Source organism: Aotus nancymaae, unplaced genomic scaffold (assembly GCF_030222135.1).
Source record: "Aotus nancymaae isolate 86718 unplaced genomic scaffold, 86718_ANA_hifiasm-v0.15.2.pri h1tg000008l, whole genome shotgun sequence".
Classification (NCBI taxonomy): domain Eukaryota; kingdom Metazoa; phylum Chordata; class Mammalia; order Primates; family Aotidae; genus Aotus; species Aotus nancymaae.
The window spans coordinates 33,188,853-33,216,626 of record NW_026988419.1 but is presented as its reverse complement, the minus strand read 5'-3'; the positions used below and the strand labels follow the sequence as shown (position 1 = coordinate 33,216,626).

The 27,774-nt window shown below is 41.0% G+C and overlaps 1 protein-coding gene across 6 annotated transcripts in view; it reads left to right on the top strand.

Moving 5' to 3' along the window:
* The window catches only part of SPATS2L (spermatogenesis associated serine rich 2 like), a 169,226-nt gene extending 141,798 nt beyond the window's left edge, over positions 1-27,428 (top strand). For all 6 annotated transcript variants that reach the window (XM_012473236.2, XM_021670697.2, XM_021670699.2 and 3 more), the window contains 5 exons: positions 9,701-9,759; positions 16,205-16,314; positions 18,812-18,914; positions 21,783-22,003; positions 26,534-27,428. In XM_012473236.2, the coding sequence (XP_012328659.2) occupies positions 9,701-9,759; positions 16,205-16,314; positions 18,812-18,914; positions 21,783-22,003; positions 26,534-26,929 (889 nt within the window). In that variant the 3' untranslated portion in view covers positions 26,930-27,428. The remainder of the gene's footprint in view (positions 1-9,700; positions 9,760-16,204; positions 16,315-18,811; positions 18,915-21,782; positions 22,004-26,533) is intronic.
* The last annotated feature ends 346 nt before the right edge of the window (positions 27,429-27,774 follow it).

Sequence of the window (27,774 nt, the reverse complement as noted above, 5' to 3'; positions counted from 1 at the left end):
TTAATGAGGAGGCACAGGATGTAGAGTTAGATAGAATAAGGTTTAAATCTCATCTCTACATATGCTAGCTCTGAAGCTGGTTGAGTTTTTTTAACTCCTTCTCAGCTACAAAACAGAAATATTGCTATCACTTTCTAGGGGTTTTGTGAAAATTCATATACAAGTAATGCATTTATCACATCATTTTAGAAAATCACTAGCCTAGCCCATAGAGATATTCAGTTAAGGTTGATTCTCTTTTTTTCCCGAGTAGCATTTGGGGAATTTCCTGTCCTCTACACCAAGACACTGGGAATAAGTTATCCTTTCCAACTTTTTATTTATTTAGCATGCAGTGGATTCCAGCTATGGGAGAGGGATGGTCCATCATGACTTTTACTTTTTATTACTTGATGAAGAGAGAAGTAAGGCAAAGAGACCGCCAGTTCTGAATGTCACAGTTGCCACCAAAACAGCTCCCCTTACCCTTTCTCGTCTTGCCATGCCTTCCCTACCTCTCTCTTCCCCTTTCTTCATTCATCCACTTAATAGATAAATGAATGTGTGTCAAGCCACTGCTTCTCAAATATTTGAGTGCATGAGGAGCATCAAGGGGCCCATTCCCAGAGATTCTGATTCTGTGGATGTTGGGTAGCACCCAAGAATCTTCCATTCAATGAGTGTAGTGAGTACAAATGTAGGTGTTTTGCAGACCACACTTGAAGGAACACTTTTAGAAAGACTGAGGGATAAAGACAGTCTTTTTCCTAAAAAAATAAAAATAAAAAAGCCCATGGTCTAGTGGCTGCAGATGTAAACAAGCTGGAAAGAAGCTGGAGGAAGGGAAAATCAACTCTGCTTAGCTCATTAGGAAAAGTTCCATTGCAGAGGTGACCTTTGAGCAGGATCTTGAAGGAAGACTAGAAATTTGCAAGATTGGAGAAGGGAGAAAAAATATTCCATGCAGAAGAAGCAACACAAGGAACCAGAAGCAAGAAAGACCATAATGTGCTCAGGGAGGAGTACTCTCCCTCCATCAATAATGATGGTCTCCGCTGGGCGTGGTGGCTCACACCTGTTATCCCAGCACTTTGGAAGGCCAAGGTGGGAGGATTGCTTGAGGCCAGGAGTTCGAGACCAACCTGGACAACATGGTAAAACCCTGTCTGTACCAAAAAATACAAAAATTAGCTGGATATGGTGTTGCACATCTGTAGTCCCAGCTACTTGGGAGGCTGAAGTGGGAGAATCGCCTAAGCCCAGGAGATGGAGGTTGCAGTGAGCCAACATCACACCCACACCACTGCACTGCAACCTGGACAACAGAGCCAGACCCTGTCTCAAAAAAAAAATTAATAAAAATAATGATGATGGTCTCACTCCATCAACAAATGAATTTTGAGCGCATCCCTCTCAAATCAGAAAATTCGTTTATAAATTATACATGTGTACTACTGTTAATCTGTATACTAAAGATTAGGAAAGTCTACTTAGAATAAAACGTGAGTACATAAAATTTAATATTTTATTTGTGCTCCACTCTGGAAGCCTGGGCTAGAGTAGGGCCTTACCGTGGGCAGTAACCACCTGAGACTGAGGTGCCTGTGGGGAAGAGCCTTCTGGGCCAAAACGAGAAGGGCCCCTCTCCTCCCCTTCTCACACAGGAGCAGAGGATGCTAGGCCTGGCTGCCTTGCGTTGAATGTGGGCCAGCATTTCCAGCACTTCTTGTACCATATCAGTTTCTTCCAGTTTCTGTTTCTGTTATTTATATTCAACAACCATGATGGCATCTACATCAACACCCTTCCCCTTCCCCCTACCTTTTTTTTTTTTTTTGAAGGAAATACAACAGGGATCAGAGTGGTTGGCTCTATTTTGTGCTTGAGACAAAGGGGCATTTTGCTTTATTTTGTTTTATTTTGAAATTTGTTTCATTTTATCCTGTTTTCTAATATTTTCCAGTTTTTTCTAGTGAAATTTGTTTCATTTTATCCTGCTTTCTAATATTTTCCAGTGTTTTAGAGTGAGCATGTGAAATGAAATAAAAATGTGAAGAGCAATGTGTAACTCAGGTCCTTGAACAGAACCTTTGTGGTATAAGAAAATTAACATCCACAGATAGAATAGTTTGCTCTCTTTCCATAGAGGTAGATATAAAAGGGGAAGCAGGGGAGTCTGCATTTTTATAGTCATAGAAACTGAAATACAGTCAAGTTATTTTCCCTGAATAGTGATCTCCATGAAAAGAAACTGAACTAATAAGTAATTAGCAAAGATAAAAATTTCTGTTGTTCATCAAAGTCATATGTAAAATTCCAAACATAGGAATATAGATTTTTCAGTTGAACATTTGATGTTGTAGGATGTCCATACTATGGGATTATGCTATTCTGTCATTTAAAAAATTCCAATAAGAAAAAGGAATCCCTGTGTAGTTTTTTAAATTAATAATGTCCTTTTTGAAGAACTCCAAAATTTTATAAGTGTTGAGAATTAGTTCTTATACTAAATCTGTGTGTCTCATTGCAGAAATGCACCTCAGACAGTATGATGAACAATTTATTGACCATTATTTCAAATCCTTGTATAATTCCAACATCAAATACGCAGACTAAACAATATTAACACATTGTATTGCCTCTTATAAAAGAAGTGGAAATAAAATGTCAGCCCAATTGGCAATTGAGTGTAGTTATTGATGTTCCTTGTCAGTAAGATGGATTTTGACTTTGCTTTGTGTGTTGAGTGTGGTTCATGCTTGGGGCACCGCCACTGTATTTCCTGGATGGGCATGATTAGTAGGCAGCTTTTCAAAGGATTGTGTGCTAACCTCAGTCTACATGCTATAGACATGTATGTTGGGTTTTATGTGTTTACCAAGTAACACTGTTACATTCAAGAAATCTTTAGAAGGACCGATTTGAAAAAAACATCTATTATTGTATTTCAGTTTTGAAAAGAATTCAGGTGTTTGTAAAACCTAAATGCACATATATACAGAGTGGAAGGTGACAGGCCTGGGAATTCCAGCAGTGTAACAATAAACAACAACAAATAGCCAAGGACTTGATAATGTGCTCAGGGTTAAATAAGACTCAGTGGAAGTGGAGAGGTGCATGAGAGAGACAGACATTTCTGGGGTGGACTTCAGAGGATGTAACCATGTGGGAAGCGAAGAAAGAGGAGTCATGGACACTGGGTGAGGGACGACACCAGTAACCAGCATAGAGGGGACAGGAGAGGGGACAGGATGGGGAGCAAAACAGAGCAAGGAAGAGCCTGGAATTGGCAGTGTGCAAGAGCATGAATGCTCTTTGCAGTTAGGGCTGCCAGGCCTCCTGACCGGGAAATACAGAACCATACAGTCTTGCTGCATTTGTGGCTGTTAAGCCAGGGAAGCATCTTTGTTGACAGCTGCAACAGTTGAGAAATTGGTGAGCTGAAACCCCTGACTGGCTTTGCCCTGGGCCCAAGAATTACTGGTAATACTGGGGAATGGGACTAGAAATGGTACTCATGGAAAGTACATTATGCTTTAAATGTATAAAGGAAGTTTTCCTGCCTTCCAACTGATGGGCAAAATTCTCTCACTAAGGGAAAGGACACAGATACTCAGTGCTAGCTAGTACAGGGCTAGATTCCCAGCTCAAGGCCCACGTGGTGGCCACTGGGCACTACTAGGCTGTGAGCTCAGCTGACATTCCTCTCAGGGGATGTTAGAACTGTTGGTCACAGTTCTTATTGCTTTGCATTAAGGAGCAGAGCTCACAGTGGAGAGAAATGTTTTTGCACCACTGTTTTCTTTTTAGTGAAAGAAATGGAAATTCTTTTGCAGGGAAGCCTGGCTATGGGCTTATCAGTCTTTGGCATGCTTATGCTATTTGGTAGAGGCCAGGAAGGCTGAAATACTCGTTAGCATTCATTAGCATCCTTTCTCCACAGCAGTCCCCACCTTCTCTTTCTACAGCATGCCCCTCCTGCTGGGCCTGCCTCCCTCCTGATGTTCCCATTGTGCATTGTCAGCTTGGCAGATGATGAGTTGAGGACGCTCCAGCTGAAGCACTTTCTCCACAGGAAGGTTCCGCAGCAAAATTGTCCGGAATCAGATGGTCCCAGGCTGTTGTTACAGATTGAGTTCTTCACCTCCCCTTTGAAATTCTGCTTTCATTCCTCAGTATCTACCAGTAGATTCTGCTCTCCAGCTTAACAACCACATTGATGGTCCTGTGGCTGCCTCTATGTGGCGGCATCTTTATTTTTGAAGAACACTGGGCCTGACCTGACTCACCCAAGCTTCCAAATGAATCAGTTTTGTCACTCAATGCCTCCGTCTCCAAATTTACAGAGTCTTTCAAATGGCAGAAAATGATAAATCTATTAGTACTAAAGAGGCTTTCTGATTCTTTTCATTATTAGTCCTCTATAGAAAGGAATCAAGACAGTGGAAACATTTTTCTAAAATGACACTTTATCTCTGTGATTAACTATATAATAAACTGTAAAGTCTTTGCCATGGTAATCTCCTCCTTGCACCTTATTGCTTTGATAATAAAAGCTTTTTTATGGCAACAAAATAAAATTTTACTATCCAGGCAGTTTGGCTAAAATGAGAAGATGTGTTTTTAGAAGGAGAAAGAGCACATCTGAAACGTGAGGTCCACGTGGGTTTTATGGGAGCTCTGATTATATAGAACACGTTTGATGTGCCTGGTGCCCTCCAGAGGGCTTTACCCAACCATTTAGAGAAATTTTAGTGGCCAGTGGAAGGCCAATTAAAGAGTTATGTATTTCTATCAAATACTCAGATCACTGTTGAAAAGCAAAAACATTCAGAACTCAGCATTTCAGATGATTAGTGGTGGAAGAACAAATTTCAGGAATTAAACCACCACAATTTGCAAACTGCTTGTTTTGACTCTGAGACAAACCCTGTGTGTTTGGTGGGTATCAATACACCTTTATTCAAAGCTTATGTCTCAAATGATTGGATTCTGTCAGTAACCAAAATTACAAAAAATCTTGCATAAATGTGATTTATATGCAAGCACCACAGTGTACTAGTTTCATTATTGTTATGCCACAGAAAAATGAATATGTTGTCTTCCCTTACATTCATCACTATCAAGAAAGTTTTGTTGAGCAACCCATAATAGTCTAAGATCAAGAAACTGAACAGAAGTTTTTAAAAACATAGTCAGAGCTCCTTAAGGAAGTGACAATTAAGCAAAGACCTGAAGGAGGACTCAGAGCTGATGAGATGAAGAGAAGCAAGGTTAAGGAGAAGAGTTGTCTTCAAGGCAGAGGGGAGGACTCATTTCAAGGCCCTGTGGCAAGGAAAGAGCCAGGTTCGCTGCTCATGGGATGTCAGGAAGCTTAAATGAGATCATTCCAGGAAGGCACTGGCGCTCTACCTAATGTGCCTGGTCCACCGTCTGCACTCAGAAAGTGTTTCTTATGATTAGCTCACATTTTGAGGCAACTGAGGGCTGATATGTGTCTGCATAGGTGTACCTCGAAAGCAGTGTGTGACCTTGCAGCTTCCACAGTAGGAATGTGGTTCTTGATAGTGTCTGTGATTCTTCAGTGACTTATCAACTCCCTAATGTCATTCCTCTCCAAGGAACTCGTTCCTCCCTCCATATCTGGTAACTCCATACCGGGGCTTTGCCAAGTGCCCTCTGTTCTTATCCAGCCTGCAGAGTCGTCAAGCCGCACTTGACTATCTACACGTGTCTATCTCTGTCCTGGTACCTCTAAGAAGATTCCACAGGACGTGCAAATGGCACCAATGAAATTACTTTCAAAACTGGTTGTGACCCACTCAGGCACCCCAGGCTTTGTGGGCCTTTATAAGGATTTAGGCATGGTCCTTCCTCTTTGACCTTCTTTTAGTCTGGCACCCGCTTGATGAGAGGCTGGCTCCTCACTGTCTGACAGCCTGCCAAAGGACAGGCTGGCTTTACTACTTCCTCCACATCCACTTCCCACCATTATTCTTCCCTTGACAAGCCTACTGCCTTGAAAGCAAAACCCAGGGAACCCTCAGGTCTACACATTGAGATTCTCAAGGGCGGGTCGGGTTTATCTGCCCCAGGCTAGTCCCTGATCTTCATTTGCATCAGTTCATCAGCTCCAAGCTGGGTCCTGAGTCAGCAGAGGTTACTAGCTTGCCTTTGTACACATGAGTTTTGAAAGCAGCCACCCATAGATAGCAGAGCTTGAATTACTGTGATGCTGGAGGATGATCTTCTGTGGAAATACCCAGCGGAACAGAAGCCTGGTTTGATGCCAACTTCACAGGCTCTTTCACTTCCTCAAGGGTGTGTATTAAGCAGATTAACAATTTATTGTGTAAACCTTCTTCCCTCCTGTTGCTAGCCCAGAAGGCCTGAACTAACCATTGTATATAAATACCCAACTTTGTTTACTATGTGTTAGACCTGCGGACATGTATTATACCCCAAATGTCCATCTTGTAAATTCTCTGAGCATAAAATCATGTTAACAAATTTGATCAACAAAAGTGTTAGCATGGTCTTGTAGCTGATAAATTAGCAAAGGCCCTTGCTCGCATCATTCCACCACCCCCACACACAGGTGGCAGGATTCCCAGCCTCTGGGGCCTCTGCTTTGCCTGTAGTCTGCTCCTCTTCCTGCCACTGGGCATCTGAGGACATGCCAGTCTCATGTCACATGCAGCTATTTCCCTTAGTTGTGTGCCGGGCATGCTCTCCAAACCTGGGGACTCTTATTAGAAATCCTTCTAGTCGATTTGGGGAGGAGAATCCTAATTCTTCTTCTTGCCATTGTCATTTTCTTTCCTCTCTGTCTGCTTTTCCCTGTTTCCCCAGTGAGTCCTGGCAGGTCCTCTCACATCCTTCTCAGCACTCCCAAAAAGAATATCATCATGCTAACTTTTCTCTCTTCTTTCTTCCCTTTCCGTAAGGAATAAAAATTCACAATATGTCCTCCAGCAGAGTAGCTTAACCATATATTTGTAGTTTGGACTTTTGGCTCCACATCTGTAGATTTTTACCGTGTCTCTCCAACAGTTTATCTTGAACAGTCCTTGTTTTCCTAAAGTAAGGTAGAAGTGCCCCTCTCTAAGAAGGTTATAAATAATCAAAACACACACACAGTTGCCTCTGTCATGCTATGTTTGTGAACTTAGCAGAGAAGCTCATAAACACAAGAGCACAAAGCCTATTGACTCAACCTGGCATTTCATACAATTACTGAATATATGCTGGCTGATACATAGAGAGTCTCTGGAAACGCAAGAACTCGTAACATTGGAGACCTCTGGGGACAAGAACTGAGTTAGTTGGGGCAGAGATGGGAAAAAAGAGTTCCTTCTCACTGTACACCTTTCTGTATCGTGCATTTCCTATATTTAAAACACATTGTGTCAGTTTGCTGATGTACCCCAGAACTTAACGTATAATAAAAAAAAAAAAAACACATTGACATCATACCTATGTAATGTCAATAAATAGATAAGGGACAGGCGTCCTGATATGTTGGTTACACCAAAGTGATCATATCCAGTGACCATAAGCCATGTGTGTCATGGGGCTTGCTGATGCTGTCTGCAGTTGAGAGACTAGGCTTAGAGCCCAGTTCTGGAAAACTTGCCGTGCACTGTGCAATTAGTCCTCTCCACTAGAATTTCCTTGTTGGGAAGGGATGAGCTCCTGAGCACACAGTCCTTTACTCATCAAGTATTTAGGCTGCATCATGTAGCTGAGGAACCCCCAAACCGCTATAGATATAGCCTAGAAGTTTGACAAATACTGCAAAATTAAGAGGAAATATCTTTTCAACACACTTTAAATTGCAAACGTGCATCTGATGGAGAAGAAAAAGTCCATGTGATGGAACAATCTGAGAGTAATAAAGATGATAACAATAGTGTATTGAAGCACATTAAATATGAGGTTATAATTAATGTGTATAATTAAAGAATACAAACAAGCAAAAAAAAGAAAACTTCTAGATTACCTTTGAAGGATGCTAAGGAACCAACTATCATTTTGAAAACAAGTAAAAGGGGAGAATCAAGCATTCATCCTACCTTACCTATACAAACTGTACTTCATGATAATCAAATAGTTGACAAAGTTTCTCTTTATGGAAGAATTCCAGGAAATAAATGAAGAGGGACTGATAGAATGTGAATGTCTCAATTTTGCAAACCCTATAAATCTAGGTAATAATCATCAGTGGCTGATAAGATCATAAAAAAGAGAGTGTCTTTTGTATTTCCTATACATTTGCTATTTTAGATGTAGAAATTTGATTAAACTCAGTCTGATTTTTTTTTCAGGTGGAGTAGTTCATATCATATACTTCTATCAGCACACACATAATGACACAATACACTTATCAAGTGTTCCTCCTAAGAAAATAAAACCTGAATCTAATCAGATTTCTACATCTAATAACAAATTTATAGGAAATACAAAAGAACAAGCTAAATAACACCATGGAGATGTAATCAGCAAAATTCAGACCTTGCACAACTCTTGAGGACAAACAACCTAATTTCTTCAACAAATAAATTGCAAAGTGGATGAAAAAACAGATGAAAGGGAACCTCTGGATTAAAACAGATTTAAGAGTCAATCAACCAATTGGAATGAAGCAGGGTTTGTTTAGATCCTAGTTTTAATACACTTTAAAAAAAAAAAAAGATTAATGGGAAAGGTGGGGGAAATTTGAATCCTAAGTAGATATCTGATAAGATTAAATTATTGTGAATGTTTTATGGATTAATAGTAAATGATTGTGGTCCCCAAAAGTCCTTATATTTTAAAGATATATATTTAAATATTTATGGCTAAACTAAAAATATAAAGAGAATCTGACATCTGTGCTCACCCACCCTGGGGATTTTTCCCAGGCTCCTCACCCTGCACAGCTCCCTGCCTTTTTGATGAAACCTCTCTTCACTCCTTCCTACATAAAACTCTATAAAAGGACGTATAAGAAATTTGTCATGATGCATTACTTCCGGGAGGGGAACTAGAGAACTGGGGGTTGGAATGGGATAGGAGAGAAGCAAACTTTGGAGCAGATCATTGTTTGCTGTATGCAGGTAATACCTCTTCAAAGGACTAACCAAAAAATAAATGAAATATGAGAAGTTCATTAGAACCTTGAAATGCTTATTCAGGGGATTGTGAAAGGCAGAGACGCATGTTGTTGAGCATGTGGATGGATTGACCCAGACCATATTTCTCAAAGTATGGTCCCAGGACCATCTGCAGCAGAATTGGGCCCGTCTTCTTCCCTCCCAGCCAGAATCTCTCAGGGTGGAGCACAGAGACAATGGGAACTACAGTTCTTGACAACCTAAGTGCCAGCTTTTCAAATACTTATTATATTGTTTTGGAGCTTTGGAATGCATAGGACAAAAATATTCCCAAATTTAAATTCAAAGCAGCACAATTCTGAAAGTCTAAAAGACTTTTTTTTTAGGTTTGTTGACAATGATTTAATCAACAGATGTCACTATGTAATCCTTGGGAATATCCCTTCCACATCGCCTCATTTTTTGAAGAGGCAGAGTATACTGCTAGCATTGTAGCACAGAAATATTTATGGTAATTTTGTACTTTGTTTAATGAAAATAATTTTTCTTTTGCTTTCATTGCTTATTAAAAGTTTATCTTTGATTAAGCATTCTTTGCTTTTGTTTTTGTTTTTGTTTTTCCCCAGCATCATTGACAAAGAAGTTTCATTAATGGCAGAAATGGATAAAGTTAAAGAAGAAGCCAGTAAGTAGACGACCATGGTTATTTGATTAGGAGCTTCCCAATCAGAAGGAATCCATAGGTCAGACTGACAATGATACTAGATTCTGAGCTGGGTCCTAAAATTTATACTGAAATTTTGGCTCATGAACCCTGTAACCTTAGGCATGTCACTTAGCCCCTGGAACCTCATTTACATCATCTGGCAAAAGGATATAGCTGTAACACTCACCTCATACAGGTGACTGCATGGCAAGATGGACACTCAATACATAATAGGTGTCAGTTGAGTTTTTGGAAGTCCAAGGGGACGTTTGTGCACATAAAGACCTTATAGTTAATTGGATTTTAAATGACATTGAATTTAGTATTACATTTTAAGACAATTTTAAGTCTTTACAACTTATAAATCTTGCCATATTATTTACATCATCATTTTTACTAGGTCTTTTTAGGTTCAATTAAGCTTATCATATTAAATTTTTCTAGAAAAGTAGTTCCATTTGAAACTTAATTACTTAAATTCCCCTTAACATTTTAAATTACATATATAAATTTAATATATCTCATTTGTCTTAAGCATTTCAGATGTCAGACAAGGCAAACTCACAAACCTAACAAGTAATGTGTTCCTAAGCTTTTAAGTAACTCTTGTAAGATTAATAATTCAAAATTAAAGGTATACTAAACAGAGTTTTCTTAAAATACTCCAGTCCTGTTCATGAACTTCATCAAATACACTGACACCTGCCAACTTAAAACCACAAAAGGAAATCAATTCCATATTTTAAATTGAAAATCACAAATCAGATCGCTTAATGTACCAAATTCTCTATTTAAATAATGAACACGCTCAGATTATCTTGATTATTGCAAAACTTCATCCTAAATTTAACATAAAATATTGACATTCTTGGTTTGACTTGTTTTATTTTCTTTATGCTGATTTATAAACCTTTAAACTGTGGTAAAGTTACTTGAGTAATAGAAGATTTACCACCTTAGATAGACTGAGGCTCATGAGTTGGAAATTTCAACAAAGACAAGATTACTCAGTCAGATTCACATCAAGCCACAAGTGAATGTGCTAGGCTGTCTCGTATTACTGAATTTAGTTTTCTGTTAATGGGGCCCCTAAGACTTTAGTTTTCAGCTCAATTCTTGTCTCCTGGGCATTTTAAATTCCTCATCTTTACCCAGAGATGAATTGGATAAATGGCGGTCTGTGTCCCAACCAGATTTCAGTGAAATCCTTTTACCTTTGACTGTGATGTCTTTCTTTTTGCCAGAATGAAAGATCAGATTCTTCATTCTTTTTTATTTTTCTTGTCTAGACCTAGGCCATAATTCAAGTGTCATTTTATGGAAAATAGCTATCGTTATTTTTGTTACAGAGTTTTCTCAATTATTTTGTTATTCATTTCAGACCTTGTTTAGTCAGGCATCTAAATAATTTTAAGCAACGTTTTAGAACCCTGAAATAGAGCAAACTTTATTAAATGAAACTAATGTGATCCAGGTAAAGCTACGGAATATTTAGGTAGTTAATCTCTTTGTGAAATCATTTTATTCTTATGAAATTTGTTGATATCTTCGGTAAAAGTAGATTATACTCACAACTTGGGATTTTCCCTACTTCTCACTTATAGCTTATTTTAGTTTTATATCCTAATGATAAAAATGCTAACAACCAACACAGATACAAATGATCCTCTTGAACCAAAATAGAAAGTCACTAGCACATCATCACTTTCTTAGAGGTTAACTAAAGACCTCAGGTTTCATGAACTCATTCTTCCTTCTTGGGACATGATAATGTTTGATGCCAAGACCTGCGGACTTTGGAGCATCTCTGGAGAGCATCCCATTTTAAAAACTTAATCAATAAATACGTGGGCTTCCTTGTGTCCAGGATAAACAGCAAACAGATAGATGTAAAGCCTGCACTCATCGAGCTTTCAGGCTAGCTCAAACTGCTAGATTGGTTGACAGGGTTCACCTAACTTCAGTAATTGGTGCTGCAGGTTTTTGGACTACTCTCAGCCCTGGGGAAGCCCATTTGCATGCCTTTGAGGCAGATGGAACTGAGTTCGAGTTCAAGTCCAACCTCCATCTCTAATTGGCTGTGTGTCCTTGAACCATGTTGTTGACTTCTCAAAGTCTGAGATTTCTGGCAATGGCTCACATGTATAATTCCAGACCATTTGGAAGGCCAAGGAAGGAGGATTGCTTGAGGCCAAGAGTTAGAGACCAGCCTGGGCAACATAGTGAGACCCCCATCTCTAAAAAAATAAAAATAAAAAATAAATTAGCCATATGTGGTGACATGTGCCCATAGTTCTAGCTATTCTAGAGGCTGAGAGGAGAGAATCACTTGAGCCCAGGAGTTTGAGACTGCAGCAAGCTATGATCATGCCACTACACTCCAGCCTGGGTAATAGAGACCCTGTACTAAAAATAACAACAACAATAATATCCATCTCAAGTAGTTATTGTAAAAATAAAGTGAAAAAATACAGGCACTTGGCACAGAGCCTGATACAATATGTGTGCAAAAAGGGAAGAGCTCTTATTAGCAAATTACCCCAACCCCCTCATATTACAGTCAAAAAATGGAGGTCAGGGGTTCTGTTGCATCTCTCAAATAACAAGCCTGTATCAACAATATGTCTTCTCCACAGATAGAAGGAACTATGGATTTCTCCTCACTCACTACAGAGCTCTCTTTCCAACCACCCTCTTTAACTTGGTTCTCTGTGGTCTCAAGAGAATTTTTCACACTTTACATTTCCTGTAGACATTATAAACCATATTTCCTCAATTATAACAGAATCTCCTAAATCCCTCATGGCACCTAACACAGTGCTGAGAAGACAGTAGGTACTTCATAAATATTTGTTAAATGAGTTATTGTAAATAAATCAGTATCTATAGACTGTGGGAACCAATGTTAATGAACACTCATGTAATTGCAAAAGAAGAGGAGGTATATTCTGGATGAACAGAGCTCACTTTATTAATAATATTTAGAGTTAGCATTTTGAGTATACTATACTAAACACCTCACATATGTTATTATCTTTATTTCCACAATAACCCTACAAGATGTGATCAATTCCTACACAGATTTGACAGAAGAAGAAACTAAGCATGTTATAGTGCTAGGGTCTCAAACTTCATGTTTATACCCAGGTATTCACAGGTGTCAAGTTCACTAGAGATAAGGGAAGAAAATTAGTAGTAACACACACAAATTATGAAGTAGAATACAAAATTCACAAGAATTTTTAAGGAATAAAAAGGATTTCAAAGAATCTTTGTGCTTAAGGAGCCACTTCTCTGGCTCCTGACGCAAACCTTGATTTTGAGTATATTTTCTTCTGAGGGTTATTGTTTGAGAAGGCTTAAGATTTTCTGTGGTTTAGATAATATAAGCAAGCTTCCAATGTGTTTCAAAAACTTAAAGGAATTTATAAATCCTATTGAGAAAGTGGATTTCAGCATACCAGATACTGTTTATACATACATAATATTAATTAAGTCTTGAATGCAGTGAAAACCTAAGCTGTATGGAACTGTCTCCCTCTACAGATTTCCGAAAGGATAGTGCTTTCAAAACATACTTATTGTTCTATTTTAAATTACAGGATCAATGAAGTTTAAGATCTGATCTGTTTTTGTTTTTTGCTTGTGTGATTGATGTTTTTGAGGTGAAAACGTTCCCCACCCCCCACCAAAGAATATTGGCTTTAGATCTCAAATTTTAAAGCATTTTTCATAACGAAAGGCTTTGAAATGTTAATGAGACTATATGTAAAACTCATTCCAACACTTGCTGATGCAAAGTATTTATTTCCGTGCATATTTGCATGAGTGTAAACTCAGAATTTATTGGTGATCTTGCACCTGCATTCCTATTTTAGGGCCCATTTATATCTATTTCTACGAAATCTTTTGTTTGGTATGAATGCCCAAGTTCTACTTAATCAACAACAACAATGACCCCTAATTGTCACCAGTCTCACAAATGATCCATGAAGAAAAGTCAGATCTGTTGGACTGTGTCGTCACTGAGGGTCTGCTGACCCCTTTACTAGCTGCTTCAAGTCTGAGCCTTTAGATTTTTTATTATTATTATTATTTTTATGAGATAGGGGTCTTGCTTTGTTGCCCAGGGAGGTCTCGAACTCCTGAGTCAAGCAGTCCTCCTGCCCTAGCCTCCCAAAGTGCTAAGATAACAGATGTGAGTGACTGCGCCCAGCATAGAATTAATTTTTCATTTTAGTTTGCAAGAAGAATGTATCTCATTTCATCTTCCTACTTGAATTGTTTTCTCATGCTGCAGATGTTAGTCCCATCCATATGTTGAATTATAACAGCAAACAAATAACATAACTAATCAAAGGTATGAATCCTAAACAGTCTTAAGTGACTCCTGTAGAAAAGGAACTTCCATCCTTCTTTAGATATTCCCTTTAAGTAACTCATTAATTCATTCATTGAATTCTTCACTCAACAAGCATATTGCACACCCCTTGTAGACCAAGCAGGCACTAGGTGCCATGGACACGAAGAACTACATGGTACAGTTCACACCGTAGTCCGGAGAATGATTGGAGGTGCTCACAGGGAACAGATAGGTAACATTAATGTGCCAAAAGGTGCAGGGGGAAACCGTAGCACACGGTGCCTGACTCCATCTAAAGAGGGCAGTGACTTCTTGGCTTCAGCCACTTGTTGCCATGTAGGAATGTTGACCAACTCTAGCCAAAATTCCAGTACTTTAAGAGATGCCAGAGAGCCAGCTTTCAAATGAAATCTTCTAATTTTTAAATGTGGGCAGTTAATTTGTAAAAGCAATGTGTGGCCCAAACAAGACATATGTACTCTGGCTGAAAATGATGGTGAGCCACCCTTTTTGTGACCTTTGGTCCAACTGGGTGTCCTGAGACATCACTCAGCGATATGTTGTCTACATTGAGATGAAACTTCCTTTCACTCTCATCATCCAGACAAGTTTTTCACTAGCTCCTCTGTATTCAGAAAGACTATTAGGCACACATCCGTCTGCCCAGCCACATGGTATTGTAAATGGGGATCAGGAGGAGCCCCAGTTAAATAATCAAAGCATGATTAGCACAGTTTGACAGACGATAAAGCTGTATGTGTTATAGACTAATTATTTTATTAACATCTCAACATCAATATCAGCATACAAAGATTATGTCTTTCAGTCTGTCTAAAGAATGGTTTATGATTTGCAGGGAATCTTAACTCTTGGTGGATTCTGTACTTCTTTTTGGGCTTTTGCGGTGATTATCTTTTGATATTTTGTGTAATAAGAACTCTTAAAATCAGAAATCATATTGTTTGGCCCTGCATGTGTGCTGTGAATCTGGTCTAATAAAGCAGTTGATCCTTGTTCAGCCAAGCATGGAATGTGAGTCCAACATGCATGTCATCTTAGATGAACACCTCTTTTCTTATAACTCAAAATGCTCATCCCAAAGAAATGAAGACAATTCATATATGAATCGAATTAGAGAGCCACAAGTCTATCTATTGAAAGATCCAACTGCATATTTAAACCTCTCATCCTGTGCGTTTGTATTAATTGCTTCTGAGCTCCATAATCTTTTGGGAAACACGTGTATACACACACAGACACAAATTAACCGACAGGCTACTACATCTATTTAAACCTCTAGTTCATCTGAAGATGTGCGAAAATGTTGGAGCCCGAGTGCTCCCTAGTGTCTTCTCTACATGTGCAGGTGCTAAAAAATTCACACGAATCTAGTTCTAGCTGGCCTCACTCACTCTCGAAAATTTTCCACTGGGGACACTTACAGAAAGACCTAAGACACTCTGGGGTAGAACTTCTGTTTCTTTGCAGAATGGAAACATATCTGCAGAGTATCAAAAGCAGAGACATTTTTGGCTCACAAAAAACTAATAAAGTTAGATTTTTATGTTAGATTCCAATAACACAGCTAGTCACCCTAAATGAGTATGTGTTAAAGTTCAACAGGGCTGCTGCTGTTAAAGTTTAATAGTGCAGCACATATAGAATGATTTCTGCTTAGTGGACTTCCTGTCTTTGCAGTATCACTCAGAGAGGACTTTAATAAGTTTGTTTTTCAGAGATCGTTGTTCCGAGTAACTCACAAATTTCAAAAGTCTAAATTCCATGAGTGAGGTCAGACATCAGTGAAGAAAATGCAGAGTGGGAGTGTACAGTGAATCAGAAGGGACTGTTTGGCTTGGGGATTGGTGGAGGAGGACAGGAGGAACTGGGTTGTTGGCAATAGGCACCGAGGGTAAACCCGCCTCCGTGACCAACTCAGAAAACACAGTAATGGTCCAACAAAGCAATCAGTCTGTGGAGCGAGAACTGATTCCAAGAAATTAGGTTATTTAATATGTTTCAATCTCTGGCCCTAATGTGTGACTCATCCTTATTTGGCAGTGGAAATCCTGACCACTCGTCAGAAGAAAGCAGAAGAACTAAAGCGACTTACTGACCTTGCCAGTCAGATGGCAGAGATGCAGCTGGCCGAACTCAGGGCAGAAATTAAGGTCAGTTCTAAAATATCACAGCCTGAACCCTGAGCCAGAGAGCTGATCCCCATTATGTTTGTTTTGCATCCACAGAGTGCTGCTCTCTGAGGATCTAACATCTACACCCAGCTCTCTTTCACAGGGTGGAAATAGAGAACACAGAAGGGGGAAGACCCACATAATCACTGTGTTTAAGTGTAATGTGTTTTGAAGGAACATTTTACTCCCAAAGAGAAGTACAAGCTATTTTGTCAGTCAGTAGAGACCAACCCAAATAAAGTAACTTTGCCATGAATTATAGCTGGGATGGGGGATATTATTTTAACACACTGTGATTTATAGGTATGTATATAAACACATCCACAGGTATATACACACACATGAAGCATGAACGTAGTGTAACAGTGAGGATTAGAAAGCATGCAGTCTGTGGAGATTTCTTTCCTATATTATTTTCTAGTTTAGTTGCATTTTTATTAAGAATACTACCCATAAATACATATTTATTCGATTCCTTCATTGATATGCAACAGAAACTGACCCTGGCTAACCTCAAGGACAAGTAGAATTTGAAAGGATGTGAGTATAGCTCACCAAAGCAGAGCCCTATCTGAAGGCTCAGGTCAACAATTAGGCAGGAACTGGGGTGGCTCGGGTAAAATAAGAAGCAACAATCACTAGACACACTCTGATGGGACCCTCAGCCCTGTACCATCCCACTCAGCTCAGATCACTAAGTGAGAGACTCTGATTGGCCTCCACTTGGGTCACATACATCATTTGGCCCAGAGAGGGTGTGACATCTTGATCGCCAGACCCACCAAGACTATGGCTCTTTGAAACTGCATTAGGGTACAGTTACCAGAAGGGGAAATGGTTACCAGGAAGGCAAGTATAAGTATTTTCAACAAAATAGGAAGCAATTTTAAAATTCCCCTTATCCTCTTTTTCACCCAGTATACTACACACACACACACACACACACACACACACACACACACACGCCCTTAAGCTTCTTACCCACTTCCAGGAAACTAGAGTGATTGTAAGACACAGCTGCTGCTAGCTTTAGAAGTAAGATTGCAAATTGGGGCATAAAACTGGTTGGCAATGATAGACAGTGGCAAGTGACCCCCTCCTGGTTGGGTACGAAAGCAGGCCCTATGGGGAAGAGGACCTCGCTCGAGGGTGCTGAGCGTGTCAGTGGCCTTTCTCTTCTTACATTCTGTGCTGTGGCCTCTGTGGCCTCCCACCTAGCCAATTTCAGTGGCCTCTTCACTAGTCTCTCTGCCTACACTGTCTCCCTCTAGCCTCATACTCCACGAAGACCAGATTTAAATTCCCAAAGCAGATCTGTTTTCCCCCATTATATCTCCCTCCCCTCAGAAAAAAATTCCCAACTAGACTCCAATGTATATTCCAACTTCCATCTCCCCCTACAAAAATCCCAGCTTACTAGAACATCAAGTAAGATATATAAAATTGCCAGCTTCCTGGTCTATTGAAATCAACTCATCTTCCAAGTTTCATTTCTGCCTGTCAAAATCCCACCCATCATAAAATGGTTAGTAGCACAGGCGTTGGAGTGAAACAGTCCAGCTGCAAAATTTTCTACTTCTATGACCTTGGATAAATTACGTATTCTCTTAGATTCTTAGAACCCCAATTCCCCATCTGTAAAATAGAGATAATAATAGTACTGACTTCATAATACTGTGATCAGATGAAATGAGATTATCTGTTAAGAATTTGGCCAGTGCCTGGTAAGTGTTCAATAATTTTTTTAATGTTTCCTCTTACATAATCTTTCCCCATTGCCCTCAGTAGGAAATAATTTCTTCCTCTTTTATATTCCTGAAGCACCAATCACATTCCACCTTGTATTGTACTTAATGGTATCTGTTTTCCTTGCCATTGCTAAACTCCCTGGTAAACTCAAGAAGGGACTGAGTCACAGTTATTTCTGTATTTCTCACCCTGTCTTCTACATGTAGATCTTAATTTTAAATGAATTGAAAAATAATCTCTTTCTCACTTCTTTTCACAGCACTTGAAATTCTGCCATTTAAGATTATATTTTCCAGACACTAAAGGTTTTGTGGACTTCCTGGTTCCCTATTAAAATAGGGATGGGGGTCTAGGAAAGATGACATGTTTTCTCTTGATAGTCAATACCTTAGCAGGCACTCAGAAGACCCTACCAGAATGCAGTTCAGAAAATTACTAGAAGGTCGAGGGGTGCTAAAAGGTTAAATAGATGAGTCAGACACACATTCCATGTAGGCCCAGACAAGAGAAACACAGGACCCCACATATTCCCCAGGCAGGAAGATGGTCATGCCCCAGCCAGGTTAGGACCAAGACTGAGCATAGAGCCTCCCAGCAACGGGGCTGGAAAGATCCCCACCAGGTCAGCACCGCAGTGTGTGCTGGAAGAGCAAAGTGCACGCATCCACAGGGTGCCTCAGTCATTTCTGTAATCGTGGGGCTCCTGCTTTCCATCTCTTTCCTCCAGCACTTTGTCAGCGAGCGTAAATATGACGAAGAGCTTGGGAAAGCTGCCCGGTTCTCCTGTGACATCGAACAGCTGAAGGCCCAAATCATGCTCTGTGGAGAAAGTGAGTTTTGCATACTTGCTAAATAATTCTGTGTGAGTAAGCTTGGTGCTATTTGGAGTTGCTATAGGAAATGTCAGGTGTGCAGTCCCCCCAGGGGGCTAAAATGAGGTCTAAAGAGATTTAATGATCTAAGCTCATGACACAAGTCATCAGAAATGTCAAGATTTGAACTTAGAGTCTTCAAATGCCACTGCCCATCGGTAAATCCCCAGGATTTATTAAGTGGAACAGAACAGGTCAACTAGTTTATACCTTTTGCAAACTTTTCTTAAGCACTGCCAGTTAAACTGCCTCTCTGATTTCAAATAGCCCTGGTTCTACAGAAACTCGTCAGGCAGAGAGTGAGTCTTCCTAACGTGTCCTAACATGTCTGGAAACAATCAGTTATTGTTGTGCAGGGCCCAGCTGTTGTGTGAGCCCCTCAGCAATGCCCTGAGCCTCTGCCCTTGGTTCTCTGTGCTGAGTGAGGTCTGCAGATAATGAAAGACTCCACTCAGCCATTAGATTTAGCCTTGTTCCCTATTAAACCTTAATTAGAGCAGCTAATGTGCAACAAAATTGGCTGCTATATTTTCCCCCTACACCAGCCCACCCGCAAGGGGAGGTGGGAACGAGCACTGAAGTGGCTTTAAGGACAGCCACAAGGAGGAAAGAAGGACTAGTGAGTGATGCAGAAACCCACAGCCTTGCAGTCAGCTGAAAAATCAAGATTTGGCTGCACTTCCTATTATGGTATAAGTAACTATACTATGCTACACTGCATACATGTATAGTAATACAATTTGCTTTTATCACTTCACAATCTATGGTAGACATTTTTTCATATCAATATATTTAACCAGTCATTTCTGTAAATATAATTATATATAATATAATTGTCACCAGTCTTCAGGTTGCTGCATTTAGACTGCTTCTAGTTTTTCACCATTAAAATAACACTGCTGATCACCTGAGGTCAGGAGTTCAAGGCTAGCCTGGCCAACATGGTGAAACCCCGTCTCTACTAAAACTACAAAAATTAGCCAGTCATGGTGGTGTGTGCCTGTAATCCCAGCTACTCGGGAGGCTGAGGCACGAGAATTGCTTGAACCCAGAAGGCAGAGGTTACAGTGAGCTGAGATCGCGCCACTGCACACCAGCCTGGGCAACAGAGTGAGACTCCGTCTCAAAAAACAAATAAATTAATTAAATTAATAAATAACATTGCTGTGAGCATCCTTGTCCACACATCTTTGGCAATTATTTGATTTTCTGACTGAACTTTTAAAAATTATTTTTGTTTTTTCCCCCGTACTCTTCCTTATGAAAGAATCTACCTATTTGCCATTCTCTATCCAGAGCTTTTGCCCCATCTCTAAAAAAGGGAACAGTCCAGTTCACAGTTGTAAGGGGAACTGCCCACTCTTCTTTCCACGTCAGCCCTCAATGAGCAAGACAGTGATGCTGAGTGACGCCCTGTCACCCATCTCAGGTGTGGTGGGGAGGCACCCCTTCACCTCCTTTCCTCCTGAGCACTTCAAGTGCCATCTAGTGGGAGAAATGGTCTCTTACTAAATTCCAGGTGTCCATTCTGAAAGACAGAGACCATAATCGTCCAAAGGCTCTTCCTTCTCAGCTTTGTTGAGAGCACATTGAGAACCCACGGGTACTGGTAGTGAACTGGAAATAGTGGTCCCTGATCTGCAGACAATAATGACCTTGTAAAACAATCTGGTGAGCACAGGAGCCACATAAATCCCCTGGTCACATTTGGACAGGCCCAGCTTGCTGTCACACCTTCCCAATACAATGAAGACACTAGGAATACATCCCTGGCCTTTCCATTTCTCCTGTATTGTGATCCTTACTGGTCCCGCCTAATCCTCTAGCAGAACCCTGGGATTAAACCTGATCCATCAAAGGGAGCAGACAAAATTGCTTTCAAAAATTGGTGACAGTTTTAAAAATCAAAGAAAGCTCTAGCTGGCAGTGAGATTCTGGTGAACTGTGAGAGGGAAGTCATGGTTTTATCCTTGAATTGATTCCCTCCAGTTCCAATTCAGTGTAATCACATAGAAATCATCCCAGCAGAAACCATCACTTTCAAAAGCAGCAGGAATGGTCATAATAAATGCTGAGCAGGCCTGCCTGAGCCTTGAGTCCTGAGCCCTGATAGGGGTCTGCCTGATCAGCTTGCCTTGCCTGTGACCTTGGAATTGGTGCACATCTGCAGTGAGGCTGCAGAAAATGGGGCTGATTAAAGGTGGGTTAATGGAGCGATAATGAAATATACAAGATGCCTTAGGGGCTGGCAGGCCTGGCCCTGTGTTTGGGGGATATGCATGACCCAGAGTAGCAGAATTCCTAACATCCAGTATCACCCCATTCCCAAACTCTAAGAACATCGTGGCTCTGACAGGCCAGAGTGTCCACATAGCTCCCAATCTTTCTGTGTCTGCAGTACCAGTCGGTCCAGGGAACTGATCAGGGAGGTGAGAATGGGTTTGGTAATGGGGAATCTCGAGGCAGAGTGCATTTACAGACAAGGCCAGAGAGGGAATCTTGAGGTTTCATTATCTTTTTTCCCTTGGTGATTCTTGACCTAAAGAATAATATTTAAGTTGCTCAGATATGTCTTATTTCTTACAAATGTCTCACAACTTGGATGATTATGCTATAATCACAGTTCAGTGATTCCCACAGGAGAAATTTGGTTGTTCTCTTAAGCACCAAGGTGCCCTTTCAAATAACATCTTTCAAAAGAAAACTTTCTGAAAGTTTTTGTAGAGCTCCTGGCCAGTTTCTTCATCTTCTAGTGCTTCCTAATAGGTTACTGAGACAGCAGTGTTGAAGGTGCAGCTGGTAACACTGAGCACTTTCTTGTTGCAGTTACACATCCAAAGAACAACTATTCCTCAAGAACTCCCTGCAGCTCCCTGCTGCCTCTGCTGAATGTGCATGCAGCAACCTCTGGGAAACAGAGTAATTTTTCCCGAAAATCATCCACTCACAATAAGCCCTCCGAAAGCAAAGCAGCAAACCCCAAAATGGTGAGCAGTCTCCCCAGCACCGTCGACCCCTCTTACCAGGCCATGCCAGCCAACAAGCAGGTAAGCAGACACTGGTGCAGGGTACCAGGGGGTGGGGGGGCACCCTGTTTCCAGAGGAAGAAAACAGCAACTACTAGATGCTCAGCTTCCTGGGGTCACACTCAGGCTCCTTCCACCCGCCCTTACCCACTCCCCACCCAGCAGCACTGCCTAACTGGCCTCCAGGGAGCTCCCCTGGTCTCTCTTGTCTATACCTCCCAGGTGCTTTCCCATGTGAAGGAAGTGGCCTGCATACACTCTTGACCCCATGAGCAGACAGTCCACCCAAGTGAGGCTCATGGCTAGGACTGCTACCATCCCTGGGGCCCCAAAACCAGCCCACATGTGGAAGGGACCCACAGAGACTCAGGAACAAGATTCAGAACCTGGCCACTGAAACTACTAATGAGAGAAAACCTGGCATTTGTTTTTTAAGATATTTTAATCTCCACTTATGTTGAGTTGATCGATAAGAGGCTAAAGTTAGTGCAATCTTCTCTTGGGATTTCAACAAGGAGAATACATTTCAAAATGACCTTCTTCATTCTTATCTACTATGACGTCTAAAAACACAAGTACCCAAGGAACAATCTTTCTTCTCCTTCTGTTTCTCCACTATGTCTTTGGGAGGTGATTTCCCCCTTATCCTTAGAGCATTAACAAAAAATTGGGATCTGCCAGGTGCAGTGGCTCACACCTGTAATCCCAGCACTTCGGAAGGTTGAGGTGGGCAGATCACTTGAGGTCAGGAGTTTGAGACCAGCCTGGCCAACATGATGAAACCCCGTCTCTACTAAAAGCACAAAAATTACCCAGGCATGGTGGCGCATACCTGTAATCCCAGCTGTTGGGGAAGCTGAAGCAGGAGATTTGCTTGAACCCAGGAGGCAGAGGTTGCAGTGAGCCGAGGTCACACCACTGTACTCCAGTCTGTGCACCAGAATTAGACTCCATCCAAAAAAAAATGGATCTGATGGTATAGAAGTTGGGCATGCTATAAAGATACCTTTTATGATCTCCAAGAGAAAGTCTTTTTTTCTTCTTTTTTTTTTGTAAGTCATTTAAAATGCTGGTTTTCTAACAGGTGTCTTGTTGGGTTTTGTTGTCTTGGCCTTTGAGAATTCTTGTTAATGACACTGACAGGTGTTTCTCAGGCCTGAAATCTTCATGAGCTTTAAGATAGCACCTTGATAAGGAGCATGTTATAACTTCATTAGTTAAAGATCATAATCAAATCTGTTTTTACCTGTAGTCTAAATATATCTTCACAACTTTTGTTCATTTTTCTTTTTTGGCACAATCTTGGCCCACTGCAGCCTCAACCTCCTGGGCTCAAGCAATTTGCCAGCCTCAGACTGCAGAGTAGCTGGGACTACAGGCATGTGCCACCATGCCTGACTAATTTTTTTTGTATAAGTTTTGTAGAGACAGGGTTTTGCCATGTTACTCTCAAACTCTTGAGCTCAAGCGATCCGCCCGCCTCAGCCTCCCAAAGTGCTAAGATTACAGGTGCAAGCCACCGTCCCTGGCCTTTCTGTTCATTATTAAATATCATGCTATAATTAAGTCTAAAATTTAGCCTATGAGTTTTCCTTTTTCATAGTTTCTTTAAAAACAAAGGAGGCCAGATTAAGTACTATCTGTATAGATACTTTTTCAATTCTCTGTTTTAGCATTTTAGGTAATGGCTCATTTAAGTTGAAATACACTCAAATATCTAAGTCAGAACACTGTAAGCCCAGGTAAGAAGGGCCCTTGGGCTGGGCCCTGTGTTTTCAAGTAACCCTTCTTGACCTTGACCCTTGCATAGCCATGGCTCTCTCTACAGAGTAAGGAGTCAGAGAGACAAGGGAGACAGGGCCACTGAAGTCTACACTCTGTATACTGAAGCATGCTGCCAGTCAGCACTCAAGATCCTGGAATTCTATTCCCAGCTGGGCCCAAGCCTGCTCACAGGGTCTGTTTGGACCACTTTCCTATATACATCATCTTGAAGACAAACCACACCTGTTGGTCTGAAGGGTGGGAGTGGAGGCGAAGCTTAGGTGTGCAGGCTGGAACGTCCACATTCATGTGTGCAAGGCCCCCTTACAATGTGGGACGGAGCCAGAGTTAGGAAGAGACAGCATTCAGACATATAGTATATGAACCCCGAAAATCTGAGACAAGTCTCAGATAACTTAGAAAGTTTATTTTGCCAAGGTTGAGGACATGCACCCATGACACAGCCTCAGAAGGTCCTGACGACATGTGCCCAAGGTGGTGGGGCACAGCTTGGCTTTGTACATTTTAGGGAGACATGAGACATCAGTCCGTTTGTGTAAGATGCACATCGGTTCAGTCCGGAAAGGTGAGACTACTGAAGGCAAAGGCGGACAACTGGAAGTGAGGAGGGGGCTTCCAGGTCTTAGGTAGATAAAAGACAGATGGTTGTATTCTTCTGAGTTTCTGATTAGCCTCTTCAAAGGAGACAATCAGATATGCATTTATCTCAGTGAGCACAGGGGTGACTCTGAATAAATGGGAGGCAGGTTTGCCCTAAGCAGTTCCCAGCTTAACTTTTCCCTTTAGCTTAGTAATTTGGGGTTGCCAAGATTTATTTTCCTTTCACAGGAGTATGGGCCCACATTTGTACTCTTGCTCTGGGTTCTGAATTATTGGGGGTTGGTTTGCCCTAAACCTATACCATCCAGTCACAGTGCACAAATTAAGAACCTTATATATTTGTAACTCATAAAATTACATGTTTTCATAAGAGGTTTGATTTTCAAAACAGGTTTGTGTTTATGTTACAACTTAAGAACCTTGTCAGGAGACAGTATATAGAGTTGTAATAGCTCCACCATTTCCCTGCTATAGGTAGACCTTGGGCAAGTCCCTGAAACTCCTTATCCTCATCTATAAAATGAAGCACATAATAGCAACTATCTTAAAGGGTGATTCTGATGTTAAATGAGGTAGTGCATGGTGAAGAACCTCACTCAGTGCCTGGCATATGGTAAGCACTCAGTGAGTGTTGGCTATTATTGACCTTGAGGAGTTCAGAAATCTTTTCCTCATACAGGAGCTTAATCCATTGCATCCCTACACTCATCCATTTATGTTCTTGGCCACTGATTTGCTGAAGGAATGATTTTTCAGTAGAGGCTTCAACATTTCTTTGCTTATAACTGCAGAAAGTTTAGAAAAACAATGAACTACCTCTGTGAAAATATACCTATTTCTGCATGCCACCAAAACCTGCCAGATACGCTTTACCCCTATATTTGCCCAGGATAATATTTCTGAACTGTGAAGATATTTGTTTCAAAAAAAATTAGAAAAGCTACTTTAGAGAAGAAAAGTTACAGACAGAATTTTACTTTTTCTTCACCTATGTAATTAGAATTCCTATGCATAGTCTTGAACAGGAAAATTTCCTTGCCCCCTTTGCAGGCCTTGCAACAGGGGTGCCTCACTTAGCCTGAAGCTCTCAAACCCTTGGGGGATGGGGAGCATGCAGGTGGACAGGTGCAGGAGCTAGAGCAAGCACTTTTGGGTGCCGGCAGGATCAAAACTCCATGCAGCCCCATAGCAGCATCTAGTGTGGTACCTGTGACCGCTGGAGCCCCAGAGGACATGTGTTACAGTACTCTTTTAGCTTTGCAGTCCAAGGATGGCTTGAGTGTTTAAAAGCTCAATAGACCTTCAGCTTTTTCATGAAGGCAGAGAGTCAGTGTGACACTTTTCTGTATCACGAGCTTTGTCCAGCATACATGAAAAATCAGGTTGTATGAACCAAGTGAAGGATAGTAAATGCAGGGGATTTTATTGCCAGTGGAAGTGGCTCTCAGCAGGAAGGAGAGCTGGAAAGGGGACAGAGTGGGTAAGTATTCTTCCGCTGAAGTCTGGCTATCTCTGGCTGGACTCTTCTCCAAAGTCCTGCCATCAAGCCGTCCCTCTAAAGTCAAACTGCTTCTGTCTGACGTCAGACTGCAGTCTCTGACATGCAGCTGCTTCTCCTCTTCTCTTCTCTGCTGTCTGCCAGTGGAATCTGGGGTGTTTATGGAAACAGGATGGGGGGTGGGGAGGGCCAGTGTGGTTTTAGAAAAGGCAACATTTGAGCAGGAAAATAGGGCTTGAGCGTGGGGCTTAGCCAGGGACCCCACCCTTTTTCTTTATAGAATTTCTGTGCTTCCCATCCCTATCAGTCTCTACAGAATGTCCCAGAAATCTCCATAGTAGAGGATCATGATTACTCTGCTCCTGGCTTGTATTTTATTCTGCTATAGTTTAAGCATCTTTATGGATTTTATTTGACCCAGTTTTTGAATTGTCTTATGCTTCTGTAACCTCTTTCAACATCATTTTCTTGCAGTTCCATTTACAAAACAGTCCACTATTCTTTTAAGATTAAGAATTTTATCTGCTTGACCTCATCTTTATGTTTCTGATTCTTCTGGTGTATCAAAAAAGCTTACCTGTGGCTTAGAGATTTCATTTCCCTGATGTCTACTGGTGTCATCTATGACTTACTGGCATCTGATACTTATCTCTTTTCTTTTTTGGTAGAACGGATCTTCTAACCAAAGACGGAGATTTAATCCACAGTATCATAACAACAGGCTAAATGGGCCTGCCAAGTCGCAGGGCAGTGGGAATGAAGCCGATCCACTGGGGAAGGGCAACAACCGCCACGAACACAGAAGACAGCCACACAACGGCTTCCGGCCCAAAAACAAAGGTGGTGCCAGAAATCAAGAGGCCCCCTTGGGGACGAAGACCCCTGAGGCCCCGGCCCATTCTGAAAAACCCCGGCGAAGGCAGCACGCTGTAGACACCTCGGAGGCCAGGCCCTTCCGGGGTAGTGTTGGTAGGGTTTCACAGTGCAATCTCTGCCCTACGAGAATAGAAGTTTCCACAGATGCAGCAGTTCTCTCAGTCCCGGCTGTGACATTGGTGGCCTGAGCTAGGATGAAAAAAGAGCAGTTTTCACTCAGTTTTGGTTCCCTGCCCGAGGTGCTGACGCAATTCGCTGCCAAAAGAGAGTCAATCAGAATATACAAATCCTGTTTGGTTGTGTCTCCTCTCTTAATCATTTTTACTAATTCTAATAATCAGCTCTAGCTTGCTTCATAACTTTCATGGCTTTGCTTGATCTGTTGATGCTTTCTCTCATCAAGACTTTGCAGCATTTTAGCCAGGCAGTATTTACTCATTGTTAGGAATATCAAGATGTGGCTGAAGATCAGAGGCTCAGTTAGCAACCTGTGTTGTAGCAGTGATGTCAGTCCATTGATTGTCTTTAGAGAGTTAATGTTACAAAAAAGAATTCTTAATAATCAGACAAACATGATCTGCTGAGGACACATGCGCTTTTGTAGAATTTAACATCTGGTGTTTTTCTGAAAAAATATATATACATATATTGCTTTATTTGAAACAAATTAAAATATGCTGCATTTGACACCTCGCTAGTTTCTTTTATTGATTGATACCCACCTACTTGTTGAATGTACTTTTTAGTGCTTTCAAAAAAACTTTAGAGACTAGAGGTTGCAGTGCAAAGCTCTGAACAATAAATACTGTTTCTCTTGGGACATACTCTTTCAGAGAAAAAAAAAATGCCCTTTCAATTAGGTTACACACAAATAGATGGATATGCACCCTGATCATCTGAGACACACTATGTGGCAGTTGGGCAGTTGGAAACGTTCACTGCAAGTACTACAAACCTCAACTGAGCCTAGCTTAAAGAGTAAGAATTTATTGGTTCAGTGAGTGAAAAGTCAAATTGGTCCAGAGTTTCACTC